Below are 26,446 nucleotides of genomic sequence, written 5' to 3' on the forward strand. Positions count from 1 at the left end.
ACAACTCAACCGGAAATTTTGCGGCCGCACAGTTGAGCAGCCAAAGCACAAAAGCAAATGACCAAAGCTATGCAATCAATCCCCTCCTCTCTCCCACCCTACCGTTCTTTCTCTGCTTTCCTCTGCTACACTGTCCCCATCACCTCAAGTAATCATCAATATGAATCGAAATAAAAGTAAACAAGAATGCTGCCAATTTACAACTGATGGAATAATTAGTTGGAATTGTCTTAGTGGTTATAAGGGCAAGCATCCCTCAAAAACCTTCGGAAGCAAATATTTCCGCTCAGCTGCCCGTGATGTTTATTGGAGTCTCCGTCACAGCATCTCTCTCAAAACTCTCTCTCCCTGTTCAGATAAATCCTGATGTTAATAGTAAAACAATGTTAAATTGACATCAATTATCTAACTAAAAACAACTTTACTTATTGACGCTTACTCCAAGGAATTTCAGAAAGACAAATTGCAGTTGTGGCTCAATTGGTAAAGAAGGCAGTCGTCCATGGACCACAGGGTCAGTGGTTCGATCCCCGGCCCCGGCTATATGTCCAACTGAACCCCTAACAGTTCATTCCCATCCCCAGCTGTGCAGTGCCGGTCCAAGCCTGGTAGAAGTGTGGAGGGTTGCGTCAGGAAGGGCATCCGGCGTAAAAACTGTGCCAAATCAACATGCAGACAATGATCCGCTGCAGCGACCCTGAACTCACGGGATAAGCCGAAAGGACAATAAATAAATAAAATAAATATTGCAGTATTGCAATATCGTTGTATTTATTTGACAGCTGGTAAATAGCTACATTGCAAATTTAGATTAGAATTACAATCAAAGGAGACAAGTATATTTGCATGTGCAGTAAATCCCAATAACCAGCATACACAGTTTTCCAGCAGTGCTGGACTTGTACTTTCACCAAGCCAGTCGCACTGACCTTTCCTGGTGTCGCTTTTCAGAGTCCCCACAAAAACTCCAAACATAGTCTGCAACCAGCAACCCAACAGTTAGCGGGATGTGACACCTATGCTACTGTCAGAGCAGCTTCCTGCCTTTCCAGCCCAGTAGGGGGCTGACAAAAGTTAAACTACTGTATGTACACCACTGACTGTGTGCAACGGCTAGCAGTAGCGGCTAGCAGTGATTCCAGTATCATGCTAGCAGTAGCGGCTAGCAGTGATTCCAGTGTCATGCTAGCAGTAGCGGCTAGCAGTGATTCCAGTGTCATGCTAGCAGTAGCGGCTTGCAGTAGCTTAAGTTGTGGCTTTCGGGTAAAGATCCACCTCTGCATGTCAGATGTGAGTCTTCATTTCTACAATACGTACTCAAGAACTCTATGCTGTCCCTCAAATTTACACAATTTATAAAGTTTATAAAGTAATTTTGTCAAACATATTATCATAATTATCTTAAACAATTGTGCCTTTAATTTAATACTTAAATATTAATAAGCTAAGGGTTTTTTTTTTTTTTATCTCACCTTCAGGTCTTTGGTGAAGTTTGGTGGATGAGCTCCAGTATTTCTCTTCTTGATATTTTTTCTGTACTGAATGACTTTCTGCAGTTCATTCTTCAGGACTGAAGCAAAACACACACACACACACACACACACAGACACACACCTTTGTTACCGTCCATCATATTTCACCACTGAAGCAAATCGCTGCTTTAAATCACATGCTGTCTCCTGTGTGATCCTGTAAAGTGCTGTATTTTTTTCTGCTTGTGGCAACTGTTTGTATGTCATCATATACTGAAGACACTATATTGGCTTGGGCCCATATAGTCTCCAAGCAATGACAGGATATTTTAACAAAGTCTACTGAAATTACACAGTAAGATCTAGTAAATGTTACTATCACAGTTTTTGCCCAAATAACTTGCATCGGCACAAAGAGAGAAGGTCAGTGTTACAGCCATTTCAGCATATTAAACATCACCAGTCTTTGGAGACAGTAGTAAAATGTGATCCACTCACCATCTACTTCTGCGGTCAGGCCCTTGATGGAAGCTACTCAAAAGAAAGACATAAAAAAAAAACTGTTACAAACACACACAGAGAAAAATCCACGTTTCACTTAAAAGACCTCCGTTGAAAAGTACAGCCGAGATTTTTTTCAGCTTCGATCAAATCTTGATTAGCAAATACCTCCAGGGACCGTTTCAAATTCTGCCAAGTCTTGGGTAAAAGTGGCCAGGCACGGTTCATGCAACATGATCTGCTCCACAAGGGCATTCAGCAAGGTGAACTTCTTGTCTCTCCCACGGAGCTGGGAGAGCTGGCGATGGGGAAAACACACATGGCAGGGATTGTATAAAACAAAAGTTTCCCACGTGACAGCACAATTATTGCATATATGTACTGTAAACCTGTAGAAATACAGCTTCCTTACTGAACCGATCGATTTTTATTGTTTAGCTTAGTAGTGAACAGACGAGGAGGAGAAGTACCAGCAGTAGCTGTGATTGCTTTTAAAGTTTGCTACGTTTGCAGAAAATGCTAACGATGACTCTAAAATTCGAGTCATCTTGCATGTGATGGTGCCACATAATTGAAATGCGAGACAGACCTTTCTAAGCCTGTGATCGGCCACTCATAGTCTTTCTCTAGGTTATGTTGTTTACCGATTTAAGGTCGAGACAAGACTTTGAGTACTACATAAAAAAGAATGGATGCTCACGAGTAAAAAAAAAACAGCAACAAAAAGAAGCCAGAAACTGAGATCTGAGATAACCTCGGTCCATTTTTGTCGGAGGCAGCCAGCCATTAATTTGATGAGAGTCTGTCTCGAGCAGCAACAGTTTACTCTTCTCAATTAGACCTGGAAACACCTCTGAGGGAACACAAGGCCTTGGCTTCATTAAATGGAGCAGAGGACTTTTTACTTCTGTGCCAAGAGCACTGCCCCTTAAAACCTCCCAGTAGGGGACTTGCACATAAAAGAGTGGTTCTAACTAAATTCAGGGGAAGGCAGAAAATACTCTCACAAACCCCAGCTAATGGTAAAAAATATATATATACATATAAATATATACATCTATCAACGACTGATCCTTCATTTTGGTAAACACAGTTGATACCACTATCAAATCAAAGTTTAGCTTAGCACCAGCAGCTCTGAAGCTCATTTCATCAAATATTATATTGTGTTCTTTTAAATCTACAGTCTGATACTGAGACATTGTGGTGTTATGGAGATAATAATTAACAATCTGTCTCAGCTGGCTGCATGGGTGTTAAGGAGGGAGGACAGGTTGTCTTGTGTTATTGACATTCTGAAGATGTCTTTTTACGCTTTTATTTTCATACTGATTAATGAAAAGAGATGAACATTTCCAGTGTGAAGGAAGGTAACTTTTGTTACTTCGGGACATAACCTGTTTTTTTTCGCATGGAATGAATTGCCAAACAGGCCCACCAGGCACAGAGCCCAAAAAATGACCACAAAAAGATGGAAAATTACCACAAACAGTTGAAAAATGACTACAAACAGGCAAAACTAAAAACAAAACAGACTAAAAAAAAAAAACAACCCAAACACAAAGAGACAAAGGAAGCAACCAAGAAGAGACAAAAATAACCATAAATGAGCCAAACTGTATAAAAATAACCCAAATTACCCACAAACTACATGACAATTTTCTAACTCTTTTACACAAGGATACAGTAAAGGTGGGGTGGTGGGTGCCTTTACCTCCCAATGCCCAGGAGCCCATTCCTCATAATGGGTTTGCACTTGTCAGACAAGGGCTACAGTCTTACCGATCTATTATAAATCATCTACAAGCTTTAAGCATATTTCCCAAAATGTCAAACTACATCTTTAAATTAAACAGAAATACAGACTCTCCGACTGTGATTGACTGCAGAATAATGATGGTTCACTTCTAAGAAATTCCGCCACTTGTGGTCACACTTTGTGCAAAGTTTCATTTCTCCCGTGAAGACAGCTAAATCGGACAACTGTCAGAATTACTGCGTCAAAGACCTCAGTGAACCTCGACAACCACAACAGAAAGAAAATTGAAAGAAGATACACAGAAGCCCTGCCGTGTATATCAATGAGTAGTCTTATTAGCCTAGCGCTGCAACTCAATCAAAGGTCAGGCTATAGTGATGGAGCCATACTTTAGTTAAGGAGGAGAGGCGGAATCCCTTGGCCTTTTCCTTTCCGGCGTTCTCGTTGAGGTAATTGCCAATGGTGAGGAGGTACTTCAGCACAGAAACAAATGACCTGCAGTTGTACAGCTGCGTGCACATTCGGATCTTCTGATTAATCAGCTGAAAGACAAACAGAGGGACACACAGCACAGGCATTTTGTTCTGTAATCCAACCACATATAGGTTATTACATTCATTTCTCCACACAACAAGTTTGTGAAATTCAAGTGGAATAAGGCTGAAGCTCGTTTTGGGGGCTTTCTGCGCTGGCAAAGTGCAGACAAAAATAACTCGGGGCTTCAGCATTTCACATTATAAAGATAAACAACCATCTCACACGGCACCTCATTTGACCTCATAAAATGAATAATTAGGGCCTTGTTGTTTGGCAAGATTATTATTTGGTATGCAATTGTGTCAAGTGCAAATATCCCTCAAGAATATTGCCTAATTTTCCTGCTTAACCAGCTCTGAAAAGATCCTGCTGAATATGGATAGAAATCCTCCGAAAAAGGGGAAAGGAAAGGAAAGTGGGGTTTTAGGTTTTGCCAGTAGTGTGTTGGAGGAGAAAGAAGTTGATGTTATGGGAATCAAAGTCCTTGACAAAGAGTTAGCTGTTCCAAATGAGGTCCATGCCAGCCAGCAACAACACTCCCACCATATGCTTCAGTTTTAAGAATAACATCCCAACACCTTCCAGTGGGACAGTGAAATTACAAATTAGGAAGCAGATATCCAGCTATATTATATCAACTGGCTTTGCACCGGACCATCTGCACCATCATGGCAACCTATTGTAGTTTGTATGAAACATAAATGAAACAGTCCAGCCCAGATTTTAGTGGGTAAACTTTGGTCATGCATATTTCACAATACATACATGTGCAATTAATATAGAACCTATTTAAACCATGATATTTATGAAATGCATAAATTTCATTGATTTCACGGAAACTGTACATTGTAATTGGTACTATAACTTACATAAGTTAACCTGATTTATCCACAATAGACACTTTTTACTCATCTATATTTAGTTAGAGCTAATTGACGCTAGCTTCAACCCGTCAAGTAGAAACTAAGGAAGCAATGATTTTACAGCACCAGTGGGAGGCAGCAACACACTAAACCCTGCCTAGTCTGCTAGAAACACTTGCAAGAAACTATAAGCGGTGTACAAGCGTCCGGGTGCCATTTAAACGCGGAGCCTATTCGACCAAATGCGGTTGAAAAACCAAAACCAATTACCTTTTAGTTTCGGCCTGCAAACCACGACTGAAGGGAATGTGAATAAAACAAAAATCCACTGCATCCATGTATAATGGATGTTTGAAGCACTTAAGTTAAACAGGTAATAATTACTCGGACTTTTTAGGGCAATGGATTCGTGTGGTTTTAACACCTAAATTATTCAGCACAACTTGCAAATTTGAAGTTGCAGGACATTTTACATTGGTTAGCCCAACCGAAACAAATGGGTTGTGTGGAATACACACACACAAACACACACACACACCGATATAGTTGTTAGAAGTGTCAGTGCTCTATACTAGATGGGGAGTATATTTACAGGTAATTAAGTACACTATACAGTTTGATATTTAAATTCAATTGTTTGTTTTCCTTTTTTAAGTAAGCTCAACTATTTAGAATATACATTGTACCACACAAGGGTTGATAAGTGTAACCATGTGTCCTGATCATTTTTCTGCTCTATATTAAAGTTTCCCTCTTTCTCCTCCCTCTACAACACTTGTCTTTTACGATGATTTTGTCCTTTTTAATTTGACTGTGAAACCAAACCGTGAGCTTGAGGTTATCCTAAGAAAAATTAGTGCATGTGCAACAAATATCAGTTGACAGAACATGGTTGTGCTCTAATTTGCTCGTTTCTCAAACTCAGCCTCCTGATCTAGCAAGATAGGTGAGAGAGATGTGGATGAAGGCTAGCCCCATTTGGGACCCTCTTGGCCAATGCTGGACGGTTTCCAGAGAAAAGCTCGGGGAAGTGCCTTTGCACTGCTCCATAATAGAGGTTATTTATTTACAAGGACAATGCAGAATACAATTATTGTACCAAATAGAGCTAAAAGCTCATTTTTATCTGTAGTCCCTGTGCACAGGCTGCCAAACATGCACAGGCTGCATAAATACATCTCTTTATTATTGCACTATGGAAATATGTCACATTAAAGGAGCTAAAGATGCTCTAACTTCTGTTTTATTGTGACAGTAATTGGAATTCAAAGGAAGGTGACATTAATAAAAGTATCTAAAATGCATGATAAAACATTTTAGTCTGCATCCAGTACATCACAGCTTCAGGGGACAACTTTCGTCCAGAGCTGGCTTTGGTTCTGCACACAGATCATATCACACTGTTTAAAGAAGGAGCCAGGTCCATAATGCGAACCTGTCATTCTGGCAGTGAAACTGGGCAGCAACAAGCACATGGTAGGTGAGAACCATCCCCCAGGTGCTGACTTCTCCATTTTCTCTGCTCAAGCCCTGTCTATCAATTGGCGTGTAATAATCCTCCCTAATGTTCAAGCTTGAAGAAATCTGTCCTGGCAGAGAATGGAAGGATATAGAATACTCTGCAACAGAGAAGACCTCCGTTTGAACGGGAGACAGTGGCACATTATACTGTGGAGTGTAACGTAAAGAGATTTTGTTGCAGAACACTTGCATCCAAATACCAAAGTTTGATGGAAAACTGTTTTTTGTAATAAATCTAACGCGTTAGAAAGAGAAACATCATCAGACAGCAAGGGCTAAAAACTAAATTGAAACAATGATATTGCTAATCTTTCTTTTTTGACTTATCTTCCCAGCCAGACAGAGAAAAATTACTGTCACAGTCAACACATTACAGTGCCATCATTCTTACCCATTGTTTCTCTTCATTTTCAGACAGTCAGCAGACAAGAGATTAGAGCTGAAGCACTGATGCTGAAAGAAACAGGAGCTTGAGAGAACCGCAAAAAAACTAAACTACTGAAGAGCTCGGAGGTATTCTTGTCTGACTGCAATATCTTTGCCCCCTGCAGTCCCCAGTGCCAATAAACAGCAATCCTCTGTAAGAGTGTTAATGATTTGTCCGACTAATGATGAATTTGGCATGTACTTGCACTTCACTGGTCTCTAGCATTTGGCTGAGTGTGCTGGGCTTAAAGTAAGCTGAAAAAAAATCATGTATATTTAAATTGTACCTTTACTTTAGCTTTGAAGAGAGTTCAGAGTGTCGCAGAATTAAGCTAAATTCATTAATTTTTATTTATGATTTTTTTTTCTCCACATCACTCTCTTGTTAAAAAAAAAATTGGATTTTTGTTTCTGATAGATAAAACTTTGTCTTATTTTTATACCACCTACAGAAAAAATGGAACTTGATTTGATTAATATCCATCTTTTCTTCTCTATTAAACTGAAGAGAGGTGTCTTAAAGTGCTTCCCGTGCCTTCCTGATTTCAAGACTCTTAACCATCCATCAAATAGAACAGAACCCACTTTCCCTATCACTTGAAACATAAAACTCAAACTGGATGGAGGGGGAAAAAAGCTTTTATGTATTAATAAAGATGTTCCTTTCATTTATGTCCGAAGCCAAGATGCATCTGAACATTAGCATTTGCATTATGAAATAAATTTGCATGTTCATCTTTTATCAAGTACTATGGAGGCTGTTGGTTTTAGCAGTTTGCTTTCAGTTTGCAGAGGTGGGACCGACATTCAACCCGCTTGACATGTGATTTGACCTTTGATTTGACTCTGTAGGTGACAGAGTAAACTCACAGGCTGCAGGTCGTTCATGCTGATGGGGAGCTCTCTCAGAGTCAGCAGTAGGTTGAGTTGTGTGCTCAGGATGGGGATGCTGCACATCTGTAGCAAGGGAAAAAAACACGAGTAATAAGAAGCTGTGTGTATATTCAGATGAGAGGGCAATTACCACATCATCACACAACCCATTTCCATGTGATTATTCAGAATTATGTGAAAAGTAGTGCTGTGGGGAGGTACGGGCATTCAATGGTTGCAGTTGTTCTCACAGAATCAAGCTCTTTGGTGAGATTACCTCAGGCGAGAGTGGAGCGCCGGGGGGGGGGGGGGGTGTCGACTGCCTGATTTAACATAGAAACTGAAGGCTTGACACCTTGAAACGATTGGCTGAGCGGCCTATTCGACCTTTGTGTCGATGCTAACCTCTAATAAATCACTCCACATTGTCAGACCATCTCGCTAACAGTCAGGCACAGTCTCCCCAAAGCCAAAGGGCAGGTGGTCTGATGGATAGTTAAAGAAAGATATTAGGAATTGTGTTAGAGATTCAGAAAATGCATTGATTTGGCTATTTCTTTAAAAAAAGTGTGACACACTGCGTCATCCTCAACACTTTCGAGCACCGTGCTTCTCGTCTTGCCACATTTCCTGACACATCCTAAATTTCTGATAAGAGGTTAACAGATCACACTGATTCCGTGCCATGGCAACGTTGCTGTAATTCAATTCCTCTCGGGCTAAAATTGTGTTCACACATTAGTCAGTGAGTAATCACATCGTCAGGTAAACCTTCTCCAAACTCATCAAATTTGGGAATTGAGCATCAACCCTAATATAGTTAGGTCCATAAGTCATTTGCAGTCAATGACTTCAAGTCCAGAGCTCACAGTTATCACTAAGATGCTGGTTCCTTCCTAGCGATGGTCTGCCAGGCCTTTTTTCTGCCTGTCTTCAGTTTCGGCTTGACCACAAATTAACAATTTCATTTATGATAAAGTTATGTTAAAACTTCTGAAATCTGGGTATGGAAATGATTGTAATTTCTAACTGTTGATAAAATATTTATATCAGATCTTTGAACTATCCTGACAGTCTACAGTTAAAGTACATTCTGATTGTTTGGTTTCAAAATCATATCCAATGTGGCGGAAAGAAATCCACACTGGGCAGTATGTTCTTCTGTCCTCTGCATCCCAACAGTTAAGTGATTAGTCAGAACTTTAATAGACGTAATCAGATTATTTCCAATCACCTCCTATTACCTATGTTATGCACTACACTTGTTTTTTTTTTTTTTGCTACTGCAGAAAGAATCTTTATTCTAAATGTACAGATTTATCCACTAAATTGTCCTCAACGTTTTCGGAATGGAATGAACTTCAACTAAGAATCACATAATTGCAGTTGTTCAAGTCTGCAGGTGATGGCAATGATGAAGAATGATGCTGATTAATAAGTGACCGAAATCTTAATGTAATGTTCACTATTCTGTTGATTATTGAGTGTCTATTTATACTGGAGTAGTAAGTAAATGAACAAGTGTTATTTCAGACACAGTGGGCTTATAACCACACTAGTGGCTTTATGAGGCCCATTTAGACCCATTTATGTTATACAGGTACAATGTTTAACATGCTCATTATCATAATTTAGAATGTTAGCATTACTCTATCAATTTTATTTGCAATACTTTCAATTAATCGTAAAAACTTAGAAACAAGTAAAAATGCCTGTCACAGTTTTCCAGTTTTTAAATATCTTGTTTTGTCTGACCAACAGTCTAAAACCCAAAGATATGGAGTTTACAATAAGTTTGGAATCACTTTTTTTATTTTACTCAGTCTCTCCTATCATTCAAGAGCAACATATTTCCAATTTTATTGTTCATTTTTGCATTGGTTGTTAGTGGGATTATTAAAATTATTTGGTGTGTGGGTTAAAATACTGCAGAGTGACAGAGTAGGTACTTTTCCTTAATTCGTTGTATGATTTATGGTCAGTCTAAATGAGCACATTTTGGGGGTAAAGGTAACATCTAGCTGTCATTCATGTACTCAGCTGTTCACATTCACAAGTGCCACAAGTGTACTATAGGCTACAGTAAACTAGAAAACTAGATTTGCCACTTTGAGGTTGTATGTCTCCACTAACCAGTCACATTAAACTTAACATACATATTTGTCCAGAACCATAATCTATTGAGTTCATCCTGAAATTCAAGTGGATGTTTGTGCCAGATTTGAGACAATTCCTCTCAAGGCCTTCCCGAGACATTGGCTCTGTGATAATGGGACGGATGGGCGGACAGATGGACGGACAGATGGACAGGCTGAAAACATAATGCCTCCAGCCACAGCTGGCAGCGACATGGAGGCAAAAAGAAAGGAGAACTACAGAGTGTAGTACAATATTTGCCCCCCCAAAAAGTACGTATGAAAATTTTAATTATTTATTTGTTTGTTTTACCCCCAACACACACAGAAGCTTCAAGTTTGTATCTGAATATTTCTAAAAGCCTGCTTATGGCCATGGACATATACACCTATTTCGTAACAAAAAAAAAACAAACTTAAAACCCAATTAAGGAGACGGCAAAAGGAGATTTCAAACCACAGGGGTTTATTGTGGGGAATTGGGAGAGAAAGCACGAGCGGTAAAAAGGTGAGAGCTAAACCAAAGAGTCAGAACATAAATCTAAATACAGGAGCTGCAGAACGAAGGACACGGGACGCAAACCTACATACATATGAACACACTAAACCAAGAGAGGTGCACACATACAGGGAGCGGACGAACAGTAAAGGGAGAAATAAGGATAAACTAATAATTAAACAGAGTCTAAAACAGAGGCAGATAAACAGTGACCAACACATAACCAAACCTCAGACCAAACAGGAACAGGCAGAACAGAGAAACAGGAGTCGAAATAGGGGAGAAATCCGAGGGGATGCTGCCCAGAGGCATGCAACACAATGTTAACAAAAAAGAAAGAACTGAAAGAGAGGATGTAGTCTAAGGGGCTACAAAATAAAAGCTCTGAACAGGAAGTGAAGCTGGGGGAAACAGGGACAAACTGAACAAAGGGAACAACATAGCTTTGCTTTGTCACCCACCTACCCTGCAAAGACTTTGCAGACTCTGAATTCTGTTACCAAATAGAACTCTGGTATCTGCAGTACTTAGAACAGCTGCTCAATGTTGCAAATTTCCACACATCTTGCTCATAATGATGATGCCATTAGGTGGGTTTCAAATCAAAAACTATGGGCTGATAACGACTGATGATGCTTAAATCGGCTAAATCAGTAGGCTTCACTCTCCAAGGACCAGAAATGTGTGTGGAAATTGCATTACACTGTCTTAAGATATTTGAGTCTGGACCAAAGTCATGGACCTGAGTTCAGCATTACCATTATTGTCAGCCCTTCCTTTGTCTTTAATAATTTAATGAGTTTGAAGGGGAAAATTTGTGAATTGAATGAAAATTGCTGAACATTAGATTTTGCGGGACACAAACGTCAAAGAGTCAAACAAAGAGTGAACAGGTTCCAACTGTCTAGTTTTTCCGCTTCTATTAAATACCTGCTTTAGTTGGACGCAGTGCATTACGTTGTGTATTTAGCAGCATTCAGGCTGACGGCCACAAAAAGCATGTGTCTCCGGAATAACATGAGTTTTCATGGCCCAAGGCCGTGACATCCTGTCTCTTATATATATATATACATTCCCTTGTGTCTGGTGTTAAATATTCCTAAGATGTTCTGTGGGCTGATCCTGCTGTTCATCTATTACCCCTTCTCACAGCCTTGAGCCAAACACACATGGGTCAGATGACTGCCAGGCATGCTGGGAGGTGATAACCAGATGAATGGTAATAGCTTGTTATGACATCCACAGAGTGTGAATGAGGAGGCAGGTGATTGAAGATGCAATAAGAGCTTTTAAAGCTGCATTTAGGTTCTGCTTTGGGTCATGGAGTCATACGTTAGATCCAGTAAATCAATTTCAAATGTGGTAATTCATGTTTTTTAAACAGAGTAAGACTATACTATACCGCCATCATGTACTGGTCCACAGTGTGCAGGTCAGTCACAGGGCCTTTGTAGGATTTGTACATTTCCACATCATCTATGGTGGGGACATACCTTGAACGTAAAAGACAACAATATTACGTGTTAGATGTAGATCCCACACCAGAAGATGGAAGATCTATCACTGTACACTCATAACAAGTCAGATGGTTCCTCTACTCTTCAGCATGGAGGTCACAGCAATCATGATTTTCACATTTGGACTTGTCAGACCACAGGCCAGTTTTCTATTGCCCCTTAGTCCACAGGCTCAGAGAAGACAGCAGGTTAAGTTACATTTATGGATGTATCGACAAACTGGGTGTAAACCTAATGGTTTTCATAGGTGTCCCTGAGACCATGCAGTGACTTTCGCTACGGAATCAGATCTGTTTTAAGACAATGCTGCCTGAAGGCCCAAAGATCGGCTCCATTAAGTTGGTTTACAGAGATTTTTCTGGATTCTCTAAATCTTTTAATGACATTACGTACTATACTGTAGTTGAATAGATCATTTATCTTTTTTACATGGGCAAATATTTGTTTGTTTTTTTTGTCCCTGGTTTTCCCAATTTTGGAAATTTGTACTATTTAGAATCACATACTGAACATGTAGGTTTTTAAATGACTTGCAAGTCGTGGCAATCTCTTTTAATTTCACACCATGTCTCCAAATTGATATGGATATTCTGGTACCTATGCGGCTCTCTGAGAGCCCAAACGTAAACTTTTGACTGGCTCCAGCCCAGCTGCAGCCCAAAAGTATATGCAGGTACTGCAGCTAAAGGATGGATGGCTACAGAGCTTTAAATTCACATTAAGAATTTATGTGATAATTGCTGATGTTTCTCTTTCTGTCACACATAATTTTCCATTTTAACCTTTGCCCCTTTACCCCATTACAGGTTTTCAAGCTCCCTTCCTCAGACCGATGCCTTTACACCGAGTTCCAGTGTTCTGTAGAAATGCAAGTGATTAAAAGCCAAGCAGCGCTGATGGTCTTCGTCGGCTTCCATAAAGCAGCGAGATGCCAATGAGAACAGCCATTTACTCGCTTGCACTGAAGTTGAACTCCGACTTCCTGCTTCTGTCATTTCTGTTCAATCTGACCTTAAAACCAACCAAAGCCATTCACTTTTTCATGAGCCAGGCTATGTGCCACTGGAGTTGCACCGGTCATTAATATTGCAGAACCTGTTGAGAGTGGATCTTCCGAGATTGTATTCCTCAAGCCTATGCCACAGCATTTTAAAATATATATTACATTTTCATAGAATAAATAAAGTCCTCCACATAGCATCTCAGATCGGTAACCTTCCAGGAGGTCAGCATCCAGAGTCACTGAGTAAATGGCAGGTAAGAATCAGGAAGTATTTTACCCACTTTCAGTGTTATATTCCTGAGGGCATGTCAATAGATTCCATTTCCATTAATAACGTGAGATAAAACTTTTATTAGTGAGCTGCTGTTGTAAAAGGTTCTGGCATCTGCACTTTAGTATTACAATGCTGCTGTGCAAACTGCGCGTCCTCCTCACATGAGCTGGCTGAGGTTTTCCCGTTTCATGTCATTCTAACTGTCCTGTCCTTCCTTGTTGCCGTTTTTTTTTTTTTTTAAGCTGTTAAAGTTTCCAAAGGATTTTTATCTCTGAAAAGCAAAACAAGCCACAACATCTTAAGGACCTTGGCACGAAAAGTCACTCACCTCTCAGCTTTGGCTGTGACATTATATGGATTGAATACAAAGCAGTGTTTTGGGGGTTTTTTTGTTTTTTTTGGCACAAAGTCATACCTCCTCAGAGAGGTGATGTGCTCATCAGACAGGCCTCCATCTTCCTCATTAATGATGAACAGCTTGTCCTTCAGCTCTCCCGGCTGCACCGGAAAACTTTTGAGGAAAATGTCTAGAAGAACAATAGATTAGAAAAAAAAAAAGTCAACAAACTCAATGGTACATGAAAGCTTTCCTCTTGACAGATAGTCTTCTTATCCTGCGATGAAATGACTCAAAGCGCATTGTGAAGACAAAGGGTCCTTTGCTTAATTACTTTCCTCCAAATGCCTGAGGGAAATGCACAAATTTGCATTCTCTCAAGTCGAGGCTGATGTGATTTTGGTTTTATTATTATTTTTGTTTTACAGAAAAATGCCTCAGAATTTTATTTTCAGGAATTTTAGACATGTATGTAAAATACATTTGGAGTTTTACAAAACAGAGTTGAGACACTGATTGCTTTGACGCGATCGTCTTTTTCCTCGGAAACTTCACATCCAGCTTTCATTCGTTGCACAATTGTCAACCAACTTGCGACTGAAACTTTTTCCTTAAGTGAAGCTCATGAATTCTCCTCATCAATTGTTCTGTCATGTACTTCTCTTTAATCACAGTCTTAAGCCAACAAGCGCAAAAAAAATTCCTGCACTTTCTTCCTTCTCTGGAGTTTGAAGAGAAGATTGATACAACTCATGAATATGGTAAATATAAGGCTTATAGTCAACAGCTAGTTACAGCAGCTGCATAAAGACTGGAGACAACCTAGCTCTGTCTAAAGTTAAACTAAAATAAGCCTGCCAGCACCTCTACAGCTCATTAATTAAGATGTTGTTTGATAAATGCACTGGACTGGCTAACAATTACTGTTCCAGCATGCAACCCCATGTAAACCCACAACTTGTTTACACATCAGTTTCCGACAAAAGTAAAGCAGGATATACAGTGTTAACTAGACAGCTTTCGAGGTGCTGATCGGCACATTTTACTATGTTGGGAAGGAGCCAGACCAATAATGACTGAATAAAGTTATTCAGCTAAATGAGAAGCATTTTGGATGAACAAAGCTTTAATCAACATGTCTCTAAATCCTTGACATTGAAGACCTTAAACAACACTTTCCCTTCAAGGATCAACCAAAGCTTCTGTGTCACTTTTTCAAATGACGAATCAGGACATCAGAAACAACGCTGAGTACTACTAGAGTCCTCGAAACTAAGGTTTAGGCCACCAAAAGAACACACACACACACACACACATACACATCAAGCCCTTTGTTGATTGGCACTCAGACAAACTGGGCATTGCCCTGGCAAATTAGAGTATGGAGATGGAGAGTGTATCCCACTGGGTGCAGAAAGCCACAGGTGTACTTTTAATTAGCAGTGCGACATTTCCAGTCATTAAATAGGCAGCATGCACCAGGGCTCTAAAGGTAAATAACCATATTTACCTTTTCAGTCACACATTCTTTCATAGAATTCAGTTGAAATACAAACACACGCACACAAATCAAATATGCGCAGCAGAAATGTGCTTTGTTCTTTCTGACTCTATTAATCATCTCACAGGCCCTCAGATTAATTTTGCCACCTTTTTGAAGAGGTCCAACCCTTATAACAGGGAGCTGTTTTACTTCCCCACTTTTTGAATTCAGATATTTTTTTCGTAATGGAAAACTCTTAACAACAAACAACCCTGGTCCTCAAGTGCCACTGGCCTTCCTGTTTTCCAACTATCCCTGCCTTACTCACCGCCGATTACCTGGATCGGGTGCAGTGAGTCAATCAGAAATTGGAAGATACCATCTAAGGCATCTAATCCAATTAAAGCAGGGGCCCTCACAAGCTCATACCCGATTGTCATCACATTGTCATTTATTTCCCTTTCAAAGAAATTCTACATGTTCACATAGTTTTGCCCCAATATAAACAGTAAAATTTGATCCTTTAACCTGTAATTTTTGTGTCATTTGATTAAATTGGTTCCCTTTTTCTAGTTTTAGGACGTTTAAAGTTCTATTAATCACTCAAATACAATTTCAAAGGGTTTACAATCTCATGAGCACCACTGGATACTTCTCTCATTGATGATCATATTAAAGGTGATGATTGCTTAACATAATACAGAAGCTGCAGAGCAAACAATGAAAGAAATCAGTGGAAGCTGCAATCTTGTTGTCAAAGGTCTTTTGGAATCTTGTAGACCACTTAAAGTGCTATTAATACCTACACGGATCATTACAGCACTGTCCTACGGACTCTTGAGGCAGCTGATGTTCTTGTTTGCCCACAAGGATCACGTTGAGAGGAAACCACTCAAAACAACAGGGCAACAACCACCTGCTCAAGCTTCTTAATTCCGTCTGCCTCAGCATGTAACTGCAGATAACGTAATGCTTTTTAAAAGTCACTCTGGGTATAGTACGAGTGCCAGCTTTATACCTGATGCTAATTATCAGCTCTGAGTTTCTTCGTTAATTATTGATCGCATACTCGATACGTATATGTGAGATTATCTGATGGAGGTGGAACCCGACTGTCACCTGAGCTGTTGCTATCTTCGTGAAAACAATGCGAGATTTTGCATGCAGTGCAACGGCATCCGATGAATAAATAGTGTGGCAAAGAATGAGACATGAGCAGAATAAACAGCACAAATTTAGGCAGCATTGTGGTGATAAACATGCAAACAAGCACAGGGATGGCATGTGTGTGAGTGTCTGTACGAGGGATGCCAAGAACGAGACGGAGAAAGAGAAGCACTATTAAAAACACATTTTTATATTTGGCTCCAGTGAAAACTGAGGAAGTACCTACGTTTAATTGTGGTCCGTTTGTGTTACAAAAAAGGCTCTTGTTGATACAGTTTTCAGTGTTTTCGCTGACCAACTTAATTGTAATTTGTGAACGTAAGCAAATTAAGAGTTGGATTATTGCAACACACTCCAAAACGTTGGGACAGAAGCATGTTTACCTCTATGCTACATCACCTTTCCTTTTAATCACATGTTTTATTCATTTGGGAATCGAGGACAGTAATTTTTGCAGTTTTGCAAATGGTATATTTGCCCTTTCTGTCCATTCTAGACACTGAAGACTGCAGCTGCTGAATAGTCAATGTTTGCTGTAGTCTGAGTCTCCTCTTTAAGATGCTTCATACATTTTCAATAGGAGACAGATCTGTGCTGCAGACAGGCCAGTCCACCGCACATATGCACCGCATCTACGAGGACACACTGTTGAACCATAAGAACAATATTCACTAACTTTCATTGACTAACTTCCTGCGAAAAGACGATGCCTTGATGGCCGCATGGTTCTCTTTAAAATGCCAATATGCGCCTCTGTGTCATTGCCACCTTCACACATATGCACGTCTCCCCTGCTGTGGGCAGTGATGCACACCCACTCCGTCACAGATGCTGGTTTTTGCACCTTTTGCTGATAACAGTGTGGAAGGTCTTTTTTTTTTTTTTCCGTTTGCATGGAGAACCTGGTGTTGATGTTTTTCCTCAAAGCTGAACCACGGTTTTGTCTGGTCATACAACATGTTTCCACTCTCTTATGCTCCATGTGAGTTTGGGCCCTGAGAACTAGGGAGTGTTTTTTTCTTTCTGCAGCGGTTCCCACCTTTACCCTTAACGCACTGAGATTTCCCACAGTCCCTGAATTTTCCACAGTATTATGGACTGTTGATGGTGGAGCTGGTACTGTACACAGGTGGACCTGAATCATTGCTTGATGCCCCTTTTGTACCCAATTAGGGTACCTGCTACCAATTAACCTAATTTTTCAATCATCCAGGACAGTGTTACTTATTCAACCTCTCCCCAAAATGTTACTGAGCGTGTTGCAGGAATGAAACTTGAAAATTGCTTCGATTTACGAATGAAATTCAGCTGTTCAATGAAAACCCATTAAAATGTTTCCTTTAGTAAATTAAGTTTTAAATAAATTAATAAATAACAGATGATTTTTTTATTGATTTAGTGAAAAGTACTAACTTTTTAGGCGTCAGGGTTCGTAGCCTCCAAAGTATAAATTGCTAAATAAGCTTCATTTTGACCAATTATGACCACATAATACTGTTTAACAAAATCAGTGATCATAATATAAAAAGTATTTCAAATGTTTAACATTTTTGGCTTGTTAATACCTTTTATTACCTATTTTACTAGAGATTCCAGTGCAGGGCTTTTACTTGCAATAGAGTCTATGTATTGCTACTTTTTCTTATGTAAAGGTCCTGACTACTTCCTCCCGCACTGCTGATGTCACTTTCAATATTAGTGTTATTGGTACCAAAGCAGGAGAGACAGCACATCAGAGTTTCCTTTGCTCTTCAAATGTCTATTATTTTCTTTAGCTTGCAGCAGAAAGATGCATGGCCTCAGGTTGCCTGCAGGCTCTCATCACTCCACTCCTGCACCTGACACAACCGAAAGTTTTCAGGTCAGGGAGAAGCACAAACTCCACATCCTGTAGTATTCTGTATCAAGACATGAAATGGCTGTCGTTGTTGCTCGCATTGCCTATTTATAATTTATGAACATGTGAACTCTAATTATGTTGCCAGTCTGCACACTCACACTGATTCCATTTAACAGCACCACCACCACCACCACCACATCTGTATCGTTTCACAGCGTCTGTGCCTTGTGGAGGACCTGAGAGAGGGGAGCTTTGGAGATGTTCTCCTCTGGCTTGGACCTTGAACTATACAAGCCGCATATGCTCAGTTAATCAAAAGTGAAAAGCCATTAGACAAGAAATAGAATGTGTCCCACTTCACAATAGCACAACCTGCATTTTGCATGGGCAGTTTTAGCCCTGCTGTATTGGTGACATACTGCCCCCTGCAGACACATGCGTGGATTCCATGGATGTGTTTTTCAGTCGCCGTGACAAAGTCTTAACCATCCTTTTAGAAGGAAGTGAATTTATATCCTCCCAGCCCTCCATAGCTTCCTTTTAATTGCTAAAATCTATTGTATGAAAAATTAAAGACTCTGACATTAACACCGCAACTGCAGACATCCTGCACGCACATTCTATGTGATGCTTCCCTCTGGTGGTGGCTGGATTTATTTCACACCTTCTAACTTCTGATTCACTGAAAAAAAATAAGCTCCTTTATTTGAGTAAATCCGGAAGAATGGCTTTTCATTACAACATGGAAATTGTACCTATTATTATTTTGCTGAGAAAAAAATCTAATCTCCTTCCTAGAACGCTGAAAAAGATCTGTTGCAGCAGACAATATTCAAAACAACATATTTATTGTTGAGCCACTCACTGAAGTTGTGTGCAATCTTCTGGTTGAGCATAATATTCTGGGTATTAGTCACCTCAGCCGCACCACCAAACTTCCCCAGCTCTTTAACAGTAAATTGCTCGCACAAGCGCGATGTGTCGATTTCAGTCCTCCCAATGTTTTCTTGTATCCAAAATGATTTTGCAATCTGCCAAGAAACAAATTAATTCAGTACCGCGACAACTACATTTCATGAGGAAATCAATTGTAAAATTACAAAGGAACAACACTGGGGAAGCAATTACGGGCAGACAAAACAAAGAATGATTCCCAACTGTGATGCAATATGAGGGATAATGAAGTGAATTTAAGATGAATCTGACCTTTGTGTGTTTGTCAAAATGATAAAACACTGCATTTAAATATGAATAATTTACCCTGATTCATTAGGAACAAATTAGCCTAAGACATAAATGGGACAACATAGTAATGTGGTGTCTTCTGATGAATGAAATTCAGGTGTTACCTTCTCTGAGGTGATCTGGTCCCAGTGAAAAGCCTTGGTGCGTGTTTTTCTTGAAATAGTGTTCAATTTTAAAGGTAAAGGTGGGGGCGGTGGGGCACGAGGGGGTGGAGGCACCATTACAGCTGATGAGCCTGATTCATTGGAAAGAGATTCTGGGACTGTGGAAACAGATGTCAGGGCAGTTTGGGAGGGTGACGGTGGAGGGGAGGTGGATGACGATAATGGAAGAACACTGGGAGAGGATGGTGATGGGGTGGGAGGCAAAACATCAGGTCCAGTATTTTCAGTCTTCCCATTCCTGCGAGGCTTGGGAATGGGCTTTGTATAATTGGCTGAGGGAGGACTTTGACTCATGTCACCAGCTGATAAATGATCTCCACCACCAGAAGTAGGCTTTGCATTTGCATAATCAGCCGGAGGATAAATCGTAGTCACACTTCCAGCTTTAAATCCACAATTTGACTCGAGATCTGTGTTGTTGTTCTCTGTTTCTTCAGCTATGCTTTGATTTCGTAGCAGCTTTTTTCCCACAAACATGTGTTCGCCCATGGACTTCCTCTTCCAGTCTACACACAGTTTGTCAACGGCCTGGACCCAAGCATCCCGTTCCCTCTGGACAGCTCCTGGCCCACTTGTTTCATCTACTGAGGGCACCTTAAATCTGCAGTAAATCAGGAACGTTAATCATTTTTCTCTTATTAGGTGAAACAAGCCTTGTAAATAACACTTTGTCACCGTCATAATTGCGACAATAAAAAATAGAGAAATTAGATGCTAATACAATGCGGTGCATTAATGAGGCAAAAAAAGCATATGTGAATGATAGAATTCATTAACTGCTTGCAGGTATATTTCCACAAATTAGTACTCCTCACTCACTGGTACTCGTTTTTGTGGGTGATGAGGGTGAAAGTGTCTGAGGCTTGAGGTTTCCGTACACTAGTGTCCCCGTCTGACAGGTGAATGACAAAGGAATCCAGCACCGAGGATGGTGCCTCTCCATCATCGGCTCTGCAGGGGACCAGAGTTAACTGTCCAGGGTGGAGCTGGGCCTCGTACCTGGAACAAAATAGGAAAAGGTAATAGACACACAACAACGGGATAGTGTACTAATACTACATGGTGCTGGGCTCTACTAAGTTTCGCTACTAAGTTTTTCTGTTTTTGCAGTTACAACAGCTCTAATTGACGTGTGTCAAACTTTTATTATTAAATCGACTGTCAGTTCATCTTAACAAAAAGGAAACAAATGTTTTCCCAGTATAAGGACCTTTTGGGATGTGTGCTTCGTTGGGGCTGTTAGTACCAGGATGCGTTGTTTAACGCTTAGAACTCTTCAGAGGTTCCTTCCTAGTTTTTGTATAAATTTTAAAACTGTACTTCAAAACATGATGATCACTGTTCAACACTGATCAACATGTGACACAGTTTACAGTACAAGGAACCAGGGGAAAAGACTGAGACACAGCATTCCAAGCAGGAACAGGTTTCACTGAGAGGGACTTGAAAGAATGGTTGAGAACAGGTTTACAGGTACAGATACAAATACAGGTGCAGGTAGAGATAAGCTGGTCAACTAGAAACAACTGTGGTCAATGCAGATTGATCTGATTTGTTCATGGTTTAATGGTAAATGGTAAGTGGTTTGCAGTTATATAGCACTTTTCTACCTTTTGGCACTCAAAGCGCTTTAAACTGCTTCTTATTCACCCATTCACACTCACACACGCACACACACCAATGGTGTATGAGGCTGCTATGCAGCTGGCCAACAGGAACTAAGTTGGGGTTCAGTGTTTTGCTCAAGGACACTTTGACATGTGACCGGAGGAGGTGGGGATCGAACCAACAACTGTGAGATTGGTGGACAACCGCTCTACCTTCCTGCACCACAGTCGCACAGTCGTTAACATTCCTTGGTCGGGTGCAGTGACTGTTTATATTTGAGTTTTTGTGCACATTTTTAAAGTTAATTTAAAAAAATTTTTAAAAATTTTAATGTGGTCATATTTATTAATATTAATTTATGAGTGTATGTACAGAGCTGTACTACTGTACTAGCTGTTTCTTCTGCGTCCATTCTTTGTGCTAAGCTCTGCCGGGTTTTATGTATATTTATTTTACACACATGAGACAGTGCTATTAACGCTATCAACGTTCAGCAAGAAACCACATAAGCATACTTCTACTATTCTCCTATTGTATGATGCAGTTTTCATAACTATATAGATTTTCTAGTGTCCTACCATTAAAAACATTGCCTTTCTTACTGTCACGTCACTTGGATGTTTGAGTTTTACAGTGCAGAATGAGAAGTACAGTCAAGGGGAAGACGTAAATTTAAGATTCTTCATCTATTTAATCAAATTCCATGTGAAGAATTCGATATTAGACGCCTTCAAAATAAATGTCTAGAGATGATTATTCATTTGTCAGGTTTGCAGTGTAAGCACAGTGCATGCTCAGAACCCAATTAGATTTCGTGTCCAGTATTGTTGCCTTTTTAAAATCTGACGTTAAATCACACTATTGATTGATTGATTGTGGGTCTGAATGTGCCAACTATGCTGCACATTTGTGGGTTTAAAGACACAGACGTACTTCACCCATTTGAATGATGCCAGGCCCCCTCTGTGCAGTAACAAGGTGCCTTCTCGAATGCTCTTTGATGTCTGTGGTTGCTGAAGAGCATCTGAGTTTCTCTCTTCGGGGTCACTGTATATGTTCCGATAAATGATCTGATTGACGAGCTGCATTATCTGTTCCCAAAAGACAAAACCGAGTCAAGGACAAGCGTTCACAAAGAAACGCAAACACGTCTTTTCTCATCGCGGTTGTTTTTCACGCTTCTTTTTACCAATCAAGCCTGCTACAGAAAACAAAACATTATTATGATCACAAAAACCAGAAAATCACCTTGTGTTTGTCCTCCACCGAAGTGGCCTCCAATTCATAATCATGACGTCCTTTGAAAGAAATGGAGAACCTGGAACCGACTCCATCATCACAACTCTTGACAATGGCGAAGGGAAGTTGTCGCCTGATGATGCCTTTCTCTATGCTGCACACCATGCTGGTTTTGAAATCAATCTGGAGGATCATGATGACAGTGGTTATCACATGTAATACAGGTTTTTCTTGATTGCTCAGACATCATTTTATGAAATGATGCTTCTTTTCCCCAAACTCTACAACCATTTTCCCAAATTTCCATGTCCAAACCAATTTTGTTACATCCAAATCAAACTTTGCCCTTAGACATCATACACAAACCATCCATCCAACACCACACAATAGTTTTCAATTGCCCAGTGATCTGTGGGTTCATCATGTTAGTATTGTCTTTCAGTGAGGGTGTTTACATACTGGTCCAGGAAGCATCACCGTGGCTGCACACATCTTCTAGCTTGGCTTCAGCTCTGTTAGACCATTATTACATCGCAAATAGATATGTTTTTTTTAACTCACCTGAAGAACACGCTTCTGCCATCTGTAGTGGCTGTGCTTATAAATGCTGAAGTTGTACTGTTGCTCCTGCAATAACAGACGAAGCAAAAGTCCGAGATGAAAACAGTGAATAATACCCAGTATGTATTGTAACAATGCAAATTAAAACAGTAGTTTTACGGAGAGTTTGTTTTTTCTTCGACTGTTTCCTGATGCGGCACAGAACAATAGCTACCCTTGACATTCTTCCATAAGTGCAGCTCTGGGCAAATCAAACTGGTCAGAGACAGATTTATTTTAAAACCAACCGAGCAGGCTGAGCCGCAAATGAACATGATAAGGACACACATTTTAAAAAAAAAGGTTTCCTCCTTAACAATAAGCAGTTAGTTAGATGAGGACTTATGTCAAGTCTGTTTGTGCAGTATGAAAGTGGGGGAACCATCTATCCGGGCTCTCTCCTAAAGTAAAAGTGACTCATATTCAAGTTGATATGTCAAACATGTTAATGACCAGTTGCTCATTTGCACATCCACCAGACACAAAGAAAAAGCGGTGTTCACTACTGTAATTTGTCTGCTTTTAGTTCTAGTTTTTTGTCCCGACGTCCTGAGAGAAATATCAGACTCTCTTGCTACTACAGGCTGCAGTATTTTTACCAGACACAGCTTCTAACTTCGGAGCCTTCGGAGGCTCAAAGACATTTTTCTCATCTACCACCCCCAAGATCTGCAGCCACAGCAACTCCACCCAGGCCCGCACCCTAGACTCTGAGCAATTACGCCACCATATTTTTGTTTGTGTACAGATTAAACAAATCAAGACACTGCACACTAACAGGTAACACGCAAACATGAGAATGTGCTTTAAAGGTTCATCTTTCAGACAAAGAAAGCAAATAAGCACCAAGCAAGGTTTCCCCGATTCATGTGTAATAATAATAAAAAAAAAACACTTATATATATATAAATAATATTTAAAATATTTTGTGATTCCCGACCTACAAAAATGCTGAGAGCTTAGTTCAAATGTTGTACCTCTTCAGCGGGACTCTGCTGTTTGAGCAGCTGATCCTTCCTGGCCAGACTCAGAGCATCCTCAATGGACAACTCTCCCGTTTTCACTTTGTTCATGATGCTCAGCTGCATCTCATTGCTCAGCTGAAATCACAACAACACAGTGGATTAAGAAAGAAAAATAATTCATATGATGGAGCTTCTTAAAGTTAAACCTGGTTGTGAGCTACGTCTGGCTTTATGTAAACAGCTGTTATTTGTACTTCCCCAAATATGTATGGCTATGACTACAGGTGACTAAATATAGAGCAAAATAGATTGCTGCTAATATATTTTCAGCTGCATCCATTTACCTACTCAAGTGTTCTTTTAGATGTGCTTGATGGTCGACCGTAGGGAAAGGCAACACTGATTTGCTCTGCAAAAACTGTCCCAGCTTCACTGGAAGCGCAAAGAGGAACCATTGCATTGCTAATCAGCATCTGCATCTGTTTAACACATGCTGTTTCAGGAACACACCGCCTTCCTTAAATCAATCACTGTCACTGTCTGTCATATTTCTGGGTAAACTAGTGGTTCTGCACTGGGGAACTACTATCACCAAGGAAGTCAGGTTGAACTGAGGAAGTAAGACAATGCTCTAGAGACTCCCGTACTGTAAAATGTACCAAAATGTAGTCTCACCTCGCTGGGCAGCCCTGGCAATAGTGAAAGCAACAGGGCTGCGTTATCTGGAACCAAGAATACTGTAAGAGCTCTGATAATTAGTGACTCATCTGTGAAAGCAATTATTTCAGCTTTCATAAACACAGTGCATTAGAGCCTGACACCTGTGTTTTACAAAACACGTCTGGCACAACTGAAAAAAAAAACAAAAACTCACCTTTGGCACATTTTTAGTATTTCTTTCCATTCTGGACGAATTGTCTTTCTTCTTTGATCCTAAACTTGGCATCCTGATGATTTAGTTTTCCCCACGAAACTCCATGCACGTTGCTCCTCTCACACAGCAACAACGTAAAAGATGTTCTTGTTGTGTGTGTTCTACAAACCCTCAACAAAGATCAGCTTCTCTGACAGGGAAAAGGGAAATTGCTGTGATTTGTGTCACTCATTCTTCCACTGCCCTCTTTCAGCTCAGGTTACATTTCATTCCAGGTAAAGTCAGCGGCGGCTGAGCCACACCCACGGAAACACACCTCTCTGCAAATAATCCCAGTCACTTTACATGTCTCCACCTGCATTACACAGTTCCTTATCCAATGCTCACGCTCTTTTATCCAGAAGAGAGCGCTGTGAGAGCATGATCGTCTACTCACTGCAGGCTCAGAGGCTCATGTTGACATTTTGTTGGACAAAGAGACAGAAGGTGCACCGGCTTCTTCAATTACTGCTTCCTTATCATCATTGTGTCCTGAATGTAAAATGTAAAAAAATAAAATAAAATACCTATAACAATACAATACAGTTACACACAGTTTAAGATTTACAGTTATACAGTTGTAGCTTTGTTGAGATTACTCAAGGATTTCCCCTCAAAATTAGTCAACTCAAATGAAATGTGACATCATACTGTACACAAGAACAATCAGTTTTTGTTGAAACGGTTTTTTTTTTTTTTTTTAAACTGGAGGCTGCAGATTACTGTACTTTGTGGTTTAGTTTGCTGCATTATATAGAAAATAGATAGAAAATACAGCTGATGGGACATGTGTTCAAGTGGACAGTTTAGATTGTGTCTTATTTACCAGAAGTGACAAAAGCAGGAAGGAGCTGATTCTGTGTGACAGCCGACTGCTGCATGAGGTTTGGTCTCAGCCAAACATATTCTAGTGCATAAGAGCATTTCTGTGCCATTATGATCACTGTAACACTGTCACACGTTTGGAATTCACCCAAAGTATTATTACCAACATCAGCATTGGTTTCCACTATATTAGAATTAACTAACTTAACCCTTTTATGAGAAATTTCCAGTGGTACATTTAAAAAAAACATACATAAACATAAAAAGTAATAGGAGAAGATAATTCATGTAACACATAAGAACATGCAGGAAATCTTGCTTGTTGTTGAACAAATGACAAAATATTTTCGCAAAAGTTAGGACAGAAGTAGAGAAAAAGGTAAGTAACATGCAATTGTAAGAAGAAAAATCAGGTTTCCAGCTCCCAGTGTGACCTTTAACAAACACATCATGTGCTTCTATTTGACTCACAGCCTGGATTAACATGAAGGAGAAGTTGCTGATGATTAACAACAATAAGCTGCATTTCTGTACAAATGCTCTATGATCTGTAAAATGCAACAAATGATCCCAAGGAAGCAGCATTTTTACAAACCACAAAGAAACATTCTGAGTACAGACTAGAGTACAATATTTCATTGCAGTAAAAACATTATTACAGAAAATATAACACGTCTGAG

General features: G+C 40.0%; 1 protein-coding gene across 1 annotated transcript in view; it reads right to left on the bottom strand.

The window, feature by feature from the left end:
* The window catches only part of LOC137140043 (uncharacterized), a 33,433-nt gene extending 8,275 nt beyond the window's left edge, over positions 1–25,158 (bottom strand). The window contains exons 1-15 of the mRNA XM_067528090.1: positions 24,903–25,158; positions 24,041–24,163; positions 23,025–23,090; positions 22,473–22,646; positions 22,158–22,315; positions 20,436–20,615; positions 19,557–20,217; positions 19,073–19,238; positions 13,796–13,907; positions 11,989–12,079; positions 7,950–8,036; positions 4,122–4,274; positions 2,142–2,271; positions 1,971–2,003; positions 1,473–1,570 (exon numbers count right to left, since the gene is read on the bottom strand). Of these exons, the coding sequence (XP_067384191.1) occupies positions 1,473–1,570; positions 1,971–2,003; positions 2,142–2,271; positions 4,122–4,274; positions 7,950–8,036; positions 11,989–12,079; positions 13,796–13,907; positions 19,073–19,238; positions 19,557–20,217; positions 20,436–20,615; positions 22,158–22,315; positions 22,473–22,646; positions 23,025–23,090; positions 24,041–24,163; positions 24,903–24,974 (2,304 nt within the window). The 5' untranslated portion in view covers positions 24,975–25,158. The remainder of the gene's footprint in view (positions 1–1,472; positions 1,571–1,970; positions 2,004–2,141; positions 2,272–4,121; positions 4,275–7,949; positions 8,037–11,988; positions 12,080–13,795; positions 13,908–19,072; positions 19,239–19,556; positions 20,218–20,435; positions 20,616–22,157; positions 22,316–22,472; positions 22,647–23,024; positions 23,091–24,040; positions 24,164–24,902) is intronic.
* Between the last annotated feature and the right edge of the window lie 1,288 nt (positions 25,159–26,446).

Source organism: Channa argus, chromosome 13 (assembly GCF_033026475.1).
Source record: "Channa argus isolate prfri chromosome 13, Channa argus male v1.0, whole genome shotgun sequence".
NCBI classification, from domain to species: Eukaryota; Metazoa; Chordata; class Actinopteri; order Anabantiformes; family Channidae; genus Channa; species Channa argus.